This window comes from Nicotiana tabacum, chromosome 16, assembly GCF_000715075.1.
Source record: "Nicotiana tabacum cultivar K326 chromosome 16, ASM71507v2, whole genome shotgun sequence".
In the NCBI taxonomy this organism is placed as follows: Eukaryota; Viridiplantae; Streptophyta; class Magnoliopsida; order Solanales; family Solanaceae; genus Nicotiana; species Nicotiana tabacum.
In genome coordinates, this window is record NC_134095.1 from 6,015,010 (window position 1) to 6,031,282 (window position 16,273).

The 16,273-nt window shown below is 35.5% G+C and overlaps 1 protein-coding gene across 3 annotated transcripts; it reads left to right on the top strand.

Annotated features, from left to right (window-relative positions):
- Nucleotides 1-5,553: 5,553 nt before the first annotated feature.
- On the top strand, nt 5,554-8,964 carry LOC107826361 (uncharacterized). 3 transcript variants are annotated; one of them, XM_016653331.2, is made up of 6 exons: nt 5,554-6,015; nt 7,269-7,395; nt 7,687-7,823; nt 7,921-7,983; nt 8,086-8,154; nt 8,551-8,964. In XM_016653331.2, exons 1-6 carry the CDS (start codon nt 5,782-5,784, stop codon nt 8,620-8,622), a joined length of 702 nt encoding a protein of 233 aa, XP_016508817.1. In that variant the 5' UTR covers nt 5,554-5,781; the 3' UTR covers nt 8,623-8,964. The 3 variants fall into 3 exon arrangements, with proteins under 3 accessions (XP_016508817.1, XP_016508811.1, XP_016508825.1); XM_016653325.2 differs by having other exon boundaries at nt 5,555-6,015; nt 7,906-7,983; XM_016653339.2 differs by having other exon boundaries at nt 5,555-6,015; nt 7,924-7,983.
- Nucleotides 8,965-16,273: the final 7,309 nt, after the last annotated feature.

Sequence of the window (16,273 nt, forward strand, 5' to 3'; positions counted from 1 at the left end):
TCTTCCTCTTAGTGGGCTCCTTCCCCGTGACAAGTCTCTACGGCCTGAGCATCGCATATCATTGAGTTGGAAACTAAAGGAAACAGGGGTAATCCCAGATCTTTATCGCCGCAAGCGGGTCCTTTGAGGAAATGCCTTCGTCTAAGGGAGCCTCCTGCCCGGTTTCTACATTAATGTTCATCGCTTATTCAATAGTCTCTTTGCCCCCGAGGTAAAGCATATTCGTTTCCTCTTGACTCAGGGACTCGGGCCGAAGTCTCCTCATCGACCTCATTAAGGTTAGGTGTAGCAGTATTAACTCCCACTAGTTCCGAGGTTCTTCAGTGTTAGCATGAGCATGGGCCACCAGCTCAAAATCACCTTCATTTTCTTCTTCTTTGTCCTCTTCGGGCTCCTCGAGTAGCCGACGGGTTGAGTCCATTGTTAAGGGGATGACTTCCCCCTTGGGTTTACAGGTTGTTCTCTTTTTTGGCTTCTTCCCCTTAGGGTTCGCCGAAGTCGAAGCCCCCTTCCTCTTCTTCTCCCCTACCGGCTTCGAAGTAGACGATGGGGAGGAATTTCTTCATCACCGGACGGAGGACTCATCATTACCTCCTTCCCAAGACCTACAAAAGAAGAGAAATAAATAAGTTCGAAAAAATGCCCGAACATTGATCAAATTATTAAGTCAAGGAGAGAAACTACCATGGCTACTAGCCTCCCATCGACTAATCGCCAAATCACTCCATGCGCGCTCAGCGTGGGTCGATTGCGATATCAGGCTCCTGACCCAGTCTTCAAGTTGGGGGATCGTACGGGCATCCAGGCAACAACTACGTCTAGTAAAATACTGATAAGAAAGGGTAAAAAAATGAGGACAATAAACAGGAATTAGGGACAGAGTCATACTTACATTTCATATTCCATTTCTCAAAAAATGGCATACTTTCGACCGAGATTAAGTCTGAGGTCTTCACTCTAACAAATCGGCCCATCTAGCTCCGATCTTTGTCCTCATCTATGCTCGAGAAAGGTGCCCTAGTGGCCCGATGTTGAAGCTTTATTAGTCCCTCTCGATAGAGTTGGGGGCTATATAAGCGAATAAGGTGGTCGAGGGTGAAGGGAAGCCCATCGGCTTTGCTTGAGAAGAAACAAAGTAATATCACTATCCTCCAGAAGGAGGGATGAATGTGACCGAGGGTCACCTCTTACTTCTTGCAGAAGTCTATGATGATCGGATCCAAGGGACCCAATGTGAAAGGGTAAGTGTAAAAACTTAAGAACCCTTCCGCATGAGTGGTGATTGCCTTTTCTAGAGTAGGCACCACCACGTGTTTTTTGCCACTTGCAATCTTTTTTAACTTGGGAGAGAAGTTTTTCGGTTATCGAGCATATATACCTCGATACTGGATCGCATCGGCCTGGCACCGAGGAAGTCTTTTCAACCTTGAAATCAAAATCGAGAACACACCCTCCAGAGGAAAACTCTTCAGGGCGAGACTTCGCCGCGATACCTCGCCGACCGACCGTGACGATGAAGCAGTCTCCTTTCGCGGAGCGGTTTTAGATGTTTTGGCCATTTTAAGCAAGAAAGAATAGAGGTTGGGAAGAACAAGCAAAGAAACTCAAAGATCTAGAGATAGGAAGCTCTAAAGAGTGCAAAGAACTATGGAGATTAAGATGAAGGAAAATAAAAGTAAAGTTTGAAAGAATGAAGTAGGTGGCTATTTATTGGTTTCAACGGCGGTTCAACATTGGTAGTGGCCGACCGTTGACTGACGCACATTAAATGCTTAGGAAACTGAACCAACGGGATATTTCGGTCACTTCGGCCGCTTGCGTCACGGTGCTTACGTCATGGTAAATCGAGGGGAAGTTCGAAGACTCAATTAATTTCTTGTCATTACACTCTAAAAAACAAGGGGACTATCTGTATACGATCAAAATCGGGCCTCTCCAACTTTGTATGGCTAATCGAAACCGGGGGTGGCAGACCAAGGCCCTGGCTTGCATTGCATCAGATCATGGCACGAAGATGGATCGCTAACCTCGTGAGTCGATGATTGATCAAGATCGAGACTGGCCGTGATCGAGACCGAAGCAAGATAGGGACCGAGCATGATCGAATAAAGCTTGCTAAACCGAATAATAGAAAGCCGAGATATCCGTGACCGGGCAAAGATCGTGGCGGAAATCTCGACACATATCAATTCAAGATCGGACATATAGCCAATCATGAGATCCTCTTCTGTATTTAGAATTGTATCATAGGTTGAATTCCTCTACTATATAAAGAGGGTTCTAATCATTTTGTAAACATCATCTAGTTGTTCATTATATTGGTCAGCTTTATTTTACTATTAATTTCTAACATTAATTCTTATATTTATCAGTTTGTGCCAAGTGAAATCACATATCTTTAAAATCACTTATAAGTTTAATTGTTATCCAATTTTAAGGGTAAATAAAACTATTATTTCTTGTTGGTTGATTAAACCAAAACAAAAAATTTATAATTATTATTCTCCTACAATAACAATCATATTCGAAATAAGTAAAAGAACTGGGGACGCAAGACAAAAAAAAGGCGAAAAACAACAAAACAACGTTATAGTAATAAATTAAAAAAACAAAAAAAAATGCCTTGATTATAAAACTTTATTACCATGGGAGATTATCTACTATTCAGCTGTCCACTAGAGAATATATTTCAAGTACGACAATTATGTATGAGTACAAGACATAATAATTGAATTGTTGAAATTAAAAAAGTGGACCATCTTTGATTAACGAATAAAAGTTTAATTAATCTTGTATATCCAACTTTTTCCATAGATAGATGCAATATTTTAAGTCAATAAGCATAAAATATTATTATATCCCTAAGTCTTTTTGTATAAATATAAGTGTAAGATTAATTATGTATATATGTTTAAATAAATAGTTCAAGCAAAAGACATTAAGTTTGACTACATTATCTTATACCTTGTATAATGCATCCCCACTGGCTTTGCTTTATCGTTTTCTGTCAAATTTGCTTTTTAATATTAAGGTATATTTATGCGGAAAAAGAAGAACAAAACTTTGCTTTCAATTTGTGTGATGATTACACATGTTATGCGGAAGTTCTCAACGTGTCTGTCTTTTTCTCCGATTCTTCTTATCTGCTTAATCATCCGACGGTTCTAACACTCCGACGCTCTAGATACTATCTCTGTAATGGCGGGAAACTCTTGATTAATAAATTAATACCTTAGCTCATTTACATCCCCGTTTGGATTAGCTTATTTTAAGTATTTTTAAGCCAAAATAGCTTTTAAGTTATTTTGTAGTGTTTGGATAAAGTAAAAAGTATTTTTAAGCATTTATTTTTAAGCTAAAATGACTGAACTTATGGCTTATGCTTAAAAGCCACTTAAAATAAGCTCATTCAAAGGGGCTCTTATTATGACGTATCCAAGATTTAAATTTAATGAGTTCAACTTTTAAATTTTTTGATATTTAACTCATTATATTGTTAAAATTATGGGTTCGAATCTAATATCAGTTAATATTTTATAGATTTTAATATATATAAAAGTTTATGAATTCAAATAAACGGTAGTCCTAAGGCTACATTCGCCTCTGATTATTATTCAAAAAGTTGTTTAGAGATACGAGTCGGACATTGGGGCTGTTTAATTTAAGTATCTGATTTACGCATCATGTAATTAAATAATATTTCCCTTTTTTAAAAATCTCGACAATGACCAATTAATTGTTGTTAATTTGGCTAGGGGTTATTTGCACCATTTAACTAGTGAAGAAGAAGTTGAATTTCCCAATCCCGAAGAATTGAGTAAATTACATTTCCTCTTTGTATTCTTTCTATTTAACCGGAATATATTTTTGTCAGGAAATCTTTAATTTATTTCTTGTCCCATTAATTCAAGCTTGAACCTCTTAAACATAAACAGTATTATCCTTAGTTCTTAATTATTTTTTATATATATGTATATCATATGTATATAATATACATAATTTATACTATATTTTTTGATTAACAAATATAATTAATTTTATATATTTTGACCAAGGAGTAATATTGAGATTTTAGCTAGGTGTGGTTTTTTTGGGTAAAAATAAAGGCGTGGGTAGTGTCGGATAAAGACAACACCGACGGCAGGTAGAGACCTCCTCTTCCACATGGGTCCCTCAGATGATTTCCCGGTTTTTTCTTCCGTTACTTCACATTCACAGACGTTACTTCAAATTCTTATTTTAGACTGGAATTTTGTTTTTACTATATATTCTTTTATAAACATCTTTTAGAGCAGTTTTAATTATTAATCTCATTTTAAATTTTGAAAAAAAATTGTTTGGACACTAGATTCAGCAATTAGATAAGGACATAAATTTAAATGTGAAAAAGAAGCTCATATCGGAAACACACATATTTTCTCTATTAAAATATTAGTTTTAGTATTCAGATGAAATTGATATGAAGAACTAATATAAATGATTTAAGTAATCAAATCCCGATTAGCTTAGGATCAAGACACCTTAAATGATTTTTTTTTATGTAATTCAAAAATACTATTTATTTTTTTATTATAATTTTTCAGTCGATATCTGGTACCCACATAAAGTGCTGAATATGAAATTGCTTTTGTTAGAGAGCGCTTTACCCCCGATCCCTCAATGTGAGACTTTTTATTGTGAACCGTATTTAATCGTAGTGACATTTTAACTATCACAAAAAAGTTAGACATATTAACTCTTGCTTTCAAATCATATAATAATACTCCATCCGTTTACTTGTTCAGTATTCTAAAATAAATTTTTTCACTTTTACTTGTCATTTTTAGAATAATAATAGACGATAATTTCATTTTTCCTATTATACCCACATTATTAATTACTTATTTCAAATTATTTTTTTAAATTCATTAAAAATATGTATCAATTAATATTGATATCATAATAAATTATGTACTTTATTTATTATTTTTTAAAGGATGTGCAAAATCCATAATTAACAAGTAAAAGTGAACGGAGAGAGTAAAAATGAGCATGTAATTCGTGAGAGGACAATTCAACTTCCAACAGTCTCTAATTCGAATTACAATTACACATGTCAATCCTAATAACATTCAGTAATGACCAATAATACAATATTTAATTTCATTAACTATGTATAATTTAAAAAGGAAACATGTACTAATTAAAAATATTAACAACACTTAAGTGGATTGGGGACCAAGAAAATTAAGTAATAGTATATAAGCAAAGGGTTAGTTTTGTCATTTTGCTAATCTCCACTATATCCATTTCCTCACCAGTCAAAAAACGGTCGTCATACGAACTGAACAGAACCCCCCCCCCCCACCCCCACCCCCACCTCCAATACAGATAGTGGTAACTGGAAACCGGTTAATGGTATATATGCATCATGCCGCAAAAGAGCATGATTGACGGCCCCTTAACGCATACGTGTCGGACTTTAATTGGTCCATTTCAAGTCTTCGGGATTCATAAACATTACTGCATTTCAAGCAAATCAATACAAAACAACGAAAAGCAGAAAAAAAAACACACTGCACACACACACACAGACAAACTCTCTCTCTCTCTCTCTCTTAAAAAAAAACTGTGTTTTCTCATTCTCTTTATTCCCCAAATTTCTCCTCATTTTCCTACTAATTTCCAACAAAATCCCAATTTTCGAATTCTACAATGTGTGATCTTTCTATGTTGTTCAGTTTCTTCGACTGAATTTTTGAATTCAATACACTTATTCGAAGAATTTTCTTTTAAAGGAAAATGCTGGAAACAGTAGACAGTTCAGTGCATGTTAATAACAATGTGTTCCGTACTACTCAGTTACATCAAAACTGCGGGGGCGGCGGAGGAGGAGATAGCAGTGAAGAGGAATTAAGTGTATTACCAAGACATACAAAGGTTATAGTAACAGGAAATAATAGAACTAAGTCAGTATTAGTTGGTCTTCAGGGTGTTGTTAAGAAAGCTGTTGGTCTTGGCGGTTGGCATTGGCTGGTAATTAATTATTCATTTTATTATAAAAGTTTAGATTTTTATTCTTGTTTGTGAAAATATGGTTTGTTTGTGAAATTGATATTTTGGGTTGTGACTTAATTTTATACTGGGTATTCAATGTGTGGTGGTGTTAAAACAATGTGGGATGATACTAAAATTTAAAGTTTTGCTTCCTTATACGGATGATTTGTTTATTAGTGTGTTTATTTTGAGTTTCCAATTCACAAAGTTTGAAGTTTGACTTAATTCTATTTCAAATTCTGCTGCTTTTTTTAATGTAAACTATGGTCTTATCTCTAAGTTTTTTATTGTTTCTGTTCATTTTTAAGGGTATTTATGTACCAATTTATCAGAATTTGAATTTTCCATTTTAAGAGTAAGGCCTCTCATTGTCTCAAAAGAACGGGATTCAATTCTTTGCTCTACTTTATATTGATAGATCTAGTGTTTTAAGGAGTTCTATTTGTTTAGGGAATTAGGGCGTAGTTGCTAAGTTGAGTTTCGGAATCTCTCCTATGAATTTATTCAAAAATTTCTATACAAATATGCTGGAATCTCCAGATTGAATTTCAGGATGAACTTTTTTTTCTTCTTCTTCAAATAATAGAAGTAGGAGAAGATTCTTAGCTCTTTATCTGGAAAAAGAGGAAAAAGAAAAGAAAATGATAATGAGGAAGAGATTCTGGATTCCATAAAAGTGATTATTTGCTGGCCATTTTTGCTCTGAGCAGGTGTTGTGCAGCTGGTGAATTTTACTTCACAGAGATTCTGTTTGCTTTTGGGCTTAGTTAAATTTTGGGGGTTCAACAGATCTGCCAGTATTTAAACAAATAGCCACATCCATTTTCAGCTTGTTGTATAAAAGAATAAACAAGAGAGGTGTTAGCTTCTTTTGTAGTTCACTGTCAACTGGAAGATTCTTATTCTATAGTTTTTCAGATTACCGATATTTTTCTTGTTGATTAACCTCGTGATGATTTTGTTGTTAAATGATGTGTCAGAATTAAGCAGGAAGTATTTCCTCAATGTGGACAATCAGATTTACTTTGATTATTTTTTTTGTCTTTTCCTTTTGCCTAATCTTGTTTTTTGGGTTAAATGTTTAATGTAAAATGGTAGCTCTCTACATATATGTGTGGGGTTTTGAGGGGGGAGGGGTGTATTCTCGTATTGTGTACCCAAATTGTTGTGATATGTTGCTACTTGATTTTTTGGAATTCATTTAAATGCTTGGTTCACTGAATAAATTGCAGGTTCTTACAAATGGCATAGAGGTGAAACTACAAAGGAATGCTTTAAGTGTGCTCGAACCTCCTACTGGTAATGAGGATGATGATGACCTGGAATTTGAAAATGTCCACTGGAATGGTTCAGATATGGGTAAGTTACCTAATTTATGATTAACCTCAATATTTTTTTTGGGGGGGTTTGGCTTGCTGTAATAATTTTGGGGAGGTTTAACACATTATAGGGTTTCCTGCCATCTATATGTCTTTTGGGAGAATTTGCAATGTCAAAGTTTTATACATCTGTTACATGGGATTCTTTCTGTTCAGAAACTTTTTTTGCTTTTATCACTGCAGCTGCAAGCTCTTTTTTCTTTGATGTGATTATTGTCATTTGGCCCACTATTATAAAGTAATGTGATTTATTTGCTTTCTATATCTTTAGCATCCGATGATACTCAAAAATCTCATAGACCAAGGCACCGCGTACATAAATCGTCTGGTTCCCACAAGGCCATGAGCCGCTCCCTTTCATGTGACTCGCAATCAAAAGGATCTATTTCTACACCTCGTGGGTCCATGGTATGAAAACATTTGAAGCTCTTTTTATGGACATTACTTATCTTTAACTTATAGTTGTTGACTCTTTTAAATTTCTAAAAAGTACATTATGCAACAGAAGGTTGACCTAAGCAAACTCGAGATGGCTGCACTGTGGAGATATTGGCGACACTTTAACCTTGTAAGGGGATCAATAGTTACCAGTTTTCCTTTTATCATCGTTTCTATTAGTATGTGTGATATTAGCTTCGTTACCAACTTTCTTGTTTGCCCATCTGAATAGAGGGAAGCTATACCTAACCCCTCGAAAGAGCAACTAATTGATGTTGTCCAGAAGCATTTCACATCTCAGGTACTTTCTTAGTTATCTGTATCTTGTTGTTGCTTTGAGATTCTGTCTTAGATTTCTTTCCTGTCCTGCTAATGATTGATCTATTTTAATGTGATGTTAATTGAGGTCGATATTTTCTTAGCACTTCCATAAGACATATTAGGTATAATTCTGTATATAATCCTCCTTTTCATGTTTTGCCATTTTCTATCTGGTGTTCGTGTTATGGGCACTTATTTTAATTAAGTTTTCCTGTCTTATGGAATTGGTCAATTTTGGCACGATGCTATTGTCAATGACAACAACTTTCACCCTTCTTGCATGTATAATTGTGCTTATATGTGTTATATTATACCTCAAATTTTCCGAATTATGGGCTACTGACTACTGTACTTGTGATTCTTGTTTTGGGTGAAGCAATTGGACGAGTTGCAGGTAATTGTGGGATTTGTTCAAGCTGCCAAGAGACTCAAGACAGTCTGCAAATGACTCGAGGGACCCGACCCCCTTTTGCCATGCTCCTAACACTCTAACAAGTAGTGGTACCTTTGTGTCCACTTGCTATTGCGCAGTAATATTTGTAGTATAATATGTATACTCCTGTTTATCCCTTATGTCTTGCTTAGAGTTGTAGTTATGTAGATAAATGAACTGCTGAACTAACTCTGGAGGTCTCCTTCTGGTTGAATGTACTTCCTCGCGAGTGGGGGAAGTACTAGTACTTAATCACATGTATAGTCTAATGTCTTAAACTGTTAAATCATCATTCAACCAACTGAATCTTGGTTTGGTATTAGTGACCAAGCGCTTATTCACTCCATTTGGTTGGTACTTGGTATCCCTCTTCATTTACAGTTGATACAAATGCTAGTGAATTAGTGTTCTATTGACTTCGTTATGAGCTTCCGACTGTGGTTTTTTGTTTTCAGTCTTTTAAGAAACATAAAATGATATAAAACTTTAAGGGTTCTTTCTTATATAAAAAGCGAAAAATAGTCCCTTATATTTGAGATTAGACGTAATATCATCCTTATTCTTTTACATGAAGCTATAAAAGTCCCCATTTTTTGTTAAATTGGTGCACTTTTGGGTTTCTCTTCAAGCTGTTGTCAGCTTATTAACTGAAACATTTACGGGAAGAGAAACTTAGTGGTCGTTTGGTTGGGAAATAAGTTATTTCATGATTAATTATTTCGGGATTAGTTATCCCACCCTCTTATGGGAATAAAAAACCACTACAATATCGGGATTAGTTATACTTCAATTTTATCCCAACCAAACGTAAGATAAACTCATTTCAAATTTAATGTCGGAGTTAATTATCCCTTATACTTATACTAAACGGGCCTCCTTTTTCTCACCAAAAGCCAGACCTCTTTAGCTTGTCCTTCCAAAGGACAAACAAAGGGGTTTGGAGTTTCCACTATATTGTTTAGAATTATTGAGGTTCTTTACTGGTGTTTTCCTATTTTCTTTGCCATATTATAAGTAGTAGTAGTAGTAGTAGCTTTCAATAAGCAGAAAGCTCAATTGTAGTAAGCGAAACTGATGTTTCGCTATTTATTTTGCCATATTATAAGTAGTATTTTAATATGCAGAAAGCTCGGAAGAGAATGTACAGTTGAATAGCAACTACAAGAAAAATCTGCATTGCTTTATTGACAAGTTCCTTCTTTTCCCCCGACTAATAAATCGCTATCCAGAAACATCATTACTCTAATAATAGAGTGGAACAAGCTGTTTGGTAAGCTCAAAAATATAAAAATAATTGTAGCAAAATCAAATTTGGATTAGGCCTTACGTATATCTTGCCCAAGGGGAGGGGGACAACCTGTTTTGTCTTCAACAACAACAACAACAACAACGACCCAGTATAATCCCACAAGTGGGGTCTGGGGAGGGTAGTATGTACGCAGACCTTACCCCTACTCCGAAGGGTAGAGAGGCTGTTTCCAGGAGACCCTCGGCTCAAAAGAAGCAATAGGAGATGATACATTAGTTATGTAAAAATGCGTAATAAAACAGCAACAATATATAAGAGATATGAAATATGAAATACAGGATACAACAACGAAAATACGAAATAGATGGCTGGTATAGCACAACTAGAAGGTAAAGCCCTGCATCAATAGACGCCTAATGACATTCCTAGTCTAACTCCTAACTGGATAGTCTCCCTCTATTGTGCTGTAGAAATATTCACACTCTCCCCTAACCTACAACCCTAATGCTCGACCTCCATAAATCCCTATCAAGGGCCATGTCCTCAGTAATCCTAAGTCGTGCCATGTCATGTCTGATCACCTCTCCCCAATACTTCTTAGGTCTCCCTCTACCTCTCCGCGTGCCCACTACAGCCAGTCGCTCACACCTCCTCACCGGTGCATCAGTGCTCCTCCTCTGAATGTGCCCGAACCATCTGAGTCTCACTTCCCGCATCTTGTCCTCCATGGGGGCCACACCCACCTTCTCTCGAATATCTTCATTCCTAATCTTATCCATCCTTGTATGCCCGCACATCCACCTCAACATCCTCATCTCTGCTACTTTCATCTTCTGGGTGTGTGAGTTCTTTACCGGCCAACATTCAGTTCCATACAACATGGCAGACCTAACAAGAACAACTTTTCATTTATGTGAGGCTGCTCTCTTGTACTAACTCTTTACAAGCCTAATAAAGAGAACAATTCAATATAAAGAGAAGAAGGAAACTTCTCCTAGATGGTGTAGCACTTACTTTTAGGTATGAAAAATACAAAAATAAGCCAAAAGCTAAAAAATAGGTATTAAAACCTTATTACTTTTATCGTGTAAGCTACTTTTTAAAAGTCAATCCAAACACCATCCTAATTGACGAGGACTTTTGACTTTATGAAAGGCAAAGCAAAATCCAAGAGGACTTTTGGAAGACAAAGCATTAAGGAAAGAGAAGGGACCACAAAGGAATTTTTGACTTTGCATAATCAAGTATTAAAGGTCGTTTGATACACGGGATAAGGTGGGTTAAGGTGTGAGATTAAATTTGTACTCTCTTTGGTTGACAATATTAATTTATCTCAGGATAAATTTATACTGTCAACCAAACATGGTATAAATTTAATCCCAAACTTAATACTAGATATCCCATCTTATCCCACTTTATATTACAGTAATACAAATTTATCTGGTCATATCCTGCCAGACTTAGCAAATCATTAAAAAACATTAAGCTTTATTGACTCATCAAAAAACCTTAATGCTTGACCTCGATTTATAAACATTGTTTTCATCACGAGAATATGTTGAGTTATTTGACAATGTTGAACCGTCATTCATAACTTTGTTTGATCTCTTTGAACCTAGTTCTTGGGATCTTCAGTCTGCTAGGTAGAGTTACCGCCACGATGACTTGTCCTAGACCTTAACCCCATTCCCTTCGATGATCTTTCAACTGCCTCTCTAGATAGGCTTTTTGTAAGTGGATCCGACTCGTTATCTCTTGACTTTACGTAGTCAATCGTGATAACGCCTTTAGAGAGTAGTTGTCTAACGGTATTGTGTCTCCGTCGTATATGACGAGATTTTTCATTATGCATAGCGCTCCCCTGCCTATTGCCGCTTGACTATCACAATGTATACAAATAGGTTCCAAAGATTTGGGCAAATGGAGTATCTTCCAAAAAATTCCGAAGCCATTCAACTTCTTCACCGGCCTTATCTAAAGCTATGAATTCAGATTCCATTGTAGAACGGGCGATGTATATTTGTTTGGATGATTTTCAAGACACTGCTCCACCCCCAATTGTGAAAACATATCCACTTGTGGATTTAACTTCAGATGATCCGGTAATCCAATTTGCATCACTACATCCCTCAATCACGGAGGGATATTTGTTATAATGCAAAGCATAATTTTGAGTATGTTTCAGATACCCAAAAACTCGTTTCATTGCCATCCAATATATTTGATTGGGATTATTTGTAAACTGACTCAGTTTGCTAGTAGCACATGTTATATCTTGTCGCGTACAATTCATGATATACATCAAACTTCCTAATACTCTTACATAGTCAAGTTGCGAGTCACTTTCACCTTCATTCTTTTGAAGTACATAACTCACGTCAATTGGAGTGTTGGCAATCTTGAAATCTAAATACTTAGAACTTATCAAGTACTTTTTCAATGTAGTGAGACTGTGATAATGCTAGACCTTGTGGAATCTTATGAATTCTGATTCCTAAGATCACGTCAGCAACTCCTAAGTCTTTCATGTCGAATTTGCTAGCCAACATGCTTTTAGTAGCATTTATATCTGCCATATTTTTGCTTATTATCAACATGTCATCAACATATAAACAAACAATGACTTCATGACCTGGAGTATTTTTAATGTAAATACATTTGTCACACTCGTTGATTTTAAACCCAATTCCCAATATTGTTTGATCAAATTTGGCATGCCATTGTTTCGGTGCTTGTTTAAGTCCATAAAAGGACTTAACTAGTTTGCACACTTTCGTTTCTTTACCCGGAACCACAAAACCCTCAGGTTGTTCCATGCAAATCTCTTCCTTCAATTCTCTATTTTAAAAAGCTGTTTTAACATCCATTTGATGGACTTCAAGACCATACATGACCACCAGTGCCCCTAATACCCTAATAGATGTTATTCTCGTTACTAGCGAGTACGTGTCAAAGTAATCAAAGCCTTCCTTTTGTCTATAATCTTTGACAACAAGTATTGCCTTATATTTGTCAATATTGCCATCAGCTTTCATTTTTCGTTTAAAGATTCATTTCGAACCTAAAGGCTTATTTCGAGGAGGAAGATCAACCAGTTCCCATGTATGGTTATCCAAAATTGATTGAATCTCACTATTCACTACCTCTTTCCAAAATGCTGAATCAGAGGATGACATAGCTGCTTTAAAAGTTTGAGGCTCATTTTCAAGCAAGAATGTCACAAAATCTGGTCCAAAAGAAGTATATGTTCTTTGACGTTTGCTACGCCTTGGATCTTCTACACTTGGGAGTATTTTCCTTTGGTTCTTCCCGAGGTCGTTTAGGTCTTTCACTTAACGACTCTTATTCAGTTTTATACGGAGAGATGCTTTTAAAGAATTTAGCATTATCTAATTCCATTACCGTATTAACATCAATTTCGGGATTATCAGATTTATGAACCAAAAACGACATGCTTTACTGTTTATACCATATCCAATGAAAACACAATTCATAATTTTTGGTCCGATATTTACCCTTTTGGATAAAGGTATTTGTACCTTTGCTAAACACCTCCACACTTTAAAATATTTTAAGTTGGGTTTTCTTCCTTTCCATTTTTCATATGGAATAGATTGGGTTTTGCTATGGGGTACTCTGTTGAGTATCCGGCTGTAAGGATAGCTTCCCCCTACAAACTCTGCAGTAATTCGGAACTTATTAATAAAGAATTCATCATTTCCTTCAATGTCCGATTTTTTCTTGCCGCAATTCCATTGGATTGAGGTGTGTAGGGTGCAGTAGTTTGATGGATAATTCCATATTCCGAATATATTTTTGCAAACGGAGATTTATATTCTCCACCCCGATCACTTCTAATCATTTGATCTTTTTATTCAATTGATTCTCTACTTCATTCTTGTTAGGGTTGTTCACGGTTTGACAGAAAATCGATCCAAACCAAAAACCGAACTAAACCGATTAAGTAAACTGATATTTTTCTTAATTTGGATTGGTTTTGGTTTTAAATTTTAAAAACCGATAATATTTGTTTTGATTTTGGTTCTATTATAAAAAACCGAACAAATCGAACCGAACCGATTAATTATGTAAAAAATTAATAATTATTGATATATGGTATAATATCTTTTCGTAAATAATTTTAAATACTTTATGCATTTTAATTATTATTTTAAATTTTGGTTTATCCTACTTATATCTTAAAAGATTGCCTAAGCCCAAAAGAATAGGAATCAGTCAATTTTTTTTTCCTTAAGAGAATCTAATTCTCTAACCTACACACATACTTTTTCCTCATAAAAGAGTTAGAAAAAAAAACCTACCACAAGAGTAAAGAAAGCAAACTCAAATTGCAAGACTATAATAGCTAAAGCTTGAGAAAGCAAACTTTTAGTTTATGTTTTGTTCATTTTTTTCGTATAAACAGGTAAATAAACTTCCAGTTCCGAAATAAATATATAAAAAAGCATAAATTTAGCAAATTATTCAGATTGTTGTCTAGTGTTGTTTTACTATTATCGACTTATCATTAGCTTACTAGGAACCAAAATACCGAACCAAACCGAACTAAACCAACAACAACCAAACCAATGGTTTGTATGTAATTTGGTTTGGTTTTGGTTTTAAAATTTTAAAAACCGATTAAATTGGTTTGGTTTTGGTTTTAATCAAAAATCGGCCAAACCGAACCGTGAACACCCCTAATTCTTGTATTGCTTAAATGCTTCAATTGCTTCATCCTTACTATTAAGCAAATAAACATAACAATATCGAGTGCAATCGTCAATAAAAATTATAAATTACTTTTTCCCACCTCGAGATGGTGTCGACTTCATATCACAAATGCCGGTATGAATTAAGTCTAAAGAATTTGAATTCCTTTCAGTAGACTTATAAGTATGTTTTACAAACTTGGATTCAACACATATTTGACATTTTGATTTATTACACTCGAATTTAGGCAATACTTCTAAACTAATTAACTTTCGTAAGATTTTGTAATTGACATGTCCTAAACGAATATGGCATAAATCATTTGATTCCAATAAATAAGAAGAAGCTGAAATTTTATTCATATTGTCAACAACCATTACATTTAGTTTGAAAAGGCCCTCTATGAGGTAGCCCTTTCCAAGATACATTTCGTTCTTGCTTACAACAACTTTGTCAAAAATAAATACACATTTGAATTTATTCTTAACAAGTAAAGAAGTAGAAGCTAAATTCTTCCTAATAGTAGGAACATGAAGAACGTTGTTGAGCGTTAACACCTTGCCGGAAGTCATCTCAGGAATATCTTCTCATAACTTTCAATCTTGGCTGTTGCAGTATTTTTCATGGAAAGCTCTTCTTCGGGACCAGCAGTAGAGTAAGTCGCAAATGCTTCTTTGACAACACTAACATGTTGAGTGGCTCCAGAGTCAATCCACCACTCCTTCGGATTTCGAACTAGGTTGCATTTCGAAAGCATTGCACATAGATGTCATCATTATTCTCCACTATGTTATCTTGTCCCTTTTCAGGAGATGACAATCAGGGGCTTTGTGACCAGTTTTCCACAATTGTAGCAGTTGCCCTTGAATTTCTTTATGTTCTGCTCCTTAGTCTGTCCAGAAGACCACTTTCTCTTCTTACTTTTTAGAGCAGTCTCCTCAATGATATTATCTCCCATGATCGTCCACGAGACTTTTTCTCAGCTGTTTTGTTGTCTTCCTCAATCTGGAGACGAATCACAAGATCTTCCAACTCCATTTCTTTGTGCTTATGCTTAAAACAGTTCTTGAAATCTCTCTACGAAGGAGGCAATTTTTCAATCATTGCAGCCACTTGAAATGCTTCATTAACGACCATACCTTCAGCAATAAGGTCGTGAAAAATAAGTTGAAGCTCATGAACTTGGGTTCCAACAGTTTTACTGTTTATCATTTTATAGTCTAGTAACTTGGCAACCACAAACTTCTTCAAGCATGCATCTTCAGTCTTGTACTTCTTTTCAAGTGCATCCCATAATTCTTTCGAAGTATTCATAGCACTGTAGACATATACAAGTCAACCTCCAAAGCACTTAGGATATAGCCTTTGCAAAGAAAATCTGCATGTTTCCACGCCTCAACAATCATAAACTTCTCATTGTCCAGCATGTCGGCAGCAAGCACTGGAGGGTCTTCACTAGTGAACTTTTGCATACCAAGTGTGGTAAGCCAGAAAAATACCCTTTGCTGCCATCCTTTGAAGTTTGCTCCAGAAAATTTCTCCGGTTTCTCGGCCGGTGGAACGACAGTTCGGCTTGACGTGGCTATCATCGTTGTCGCAACAGTCACAAAAGAATTTCCATTATCAATTGCCATTCTTACTGTCAATAACAGAAGAGTTCAATTAATGACAAAAAATAGAAAAGTAAACAATATTATACTTAAT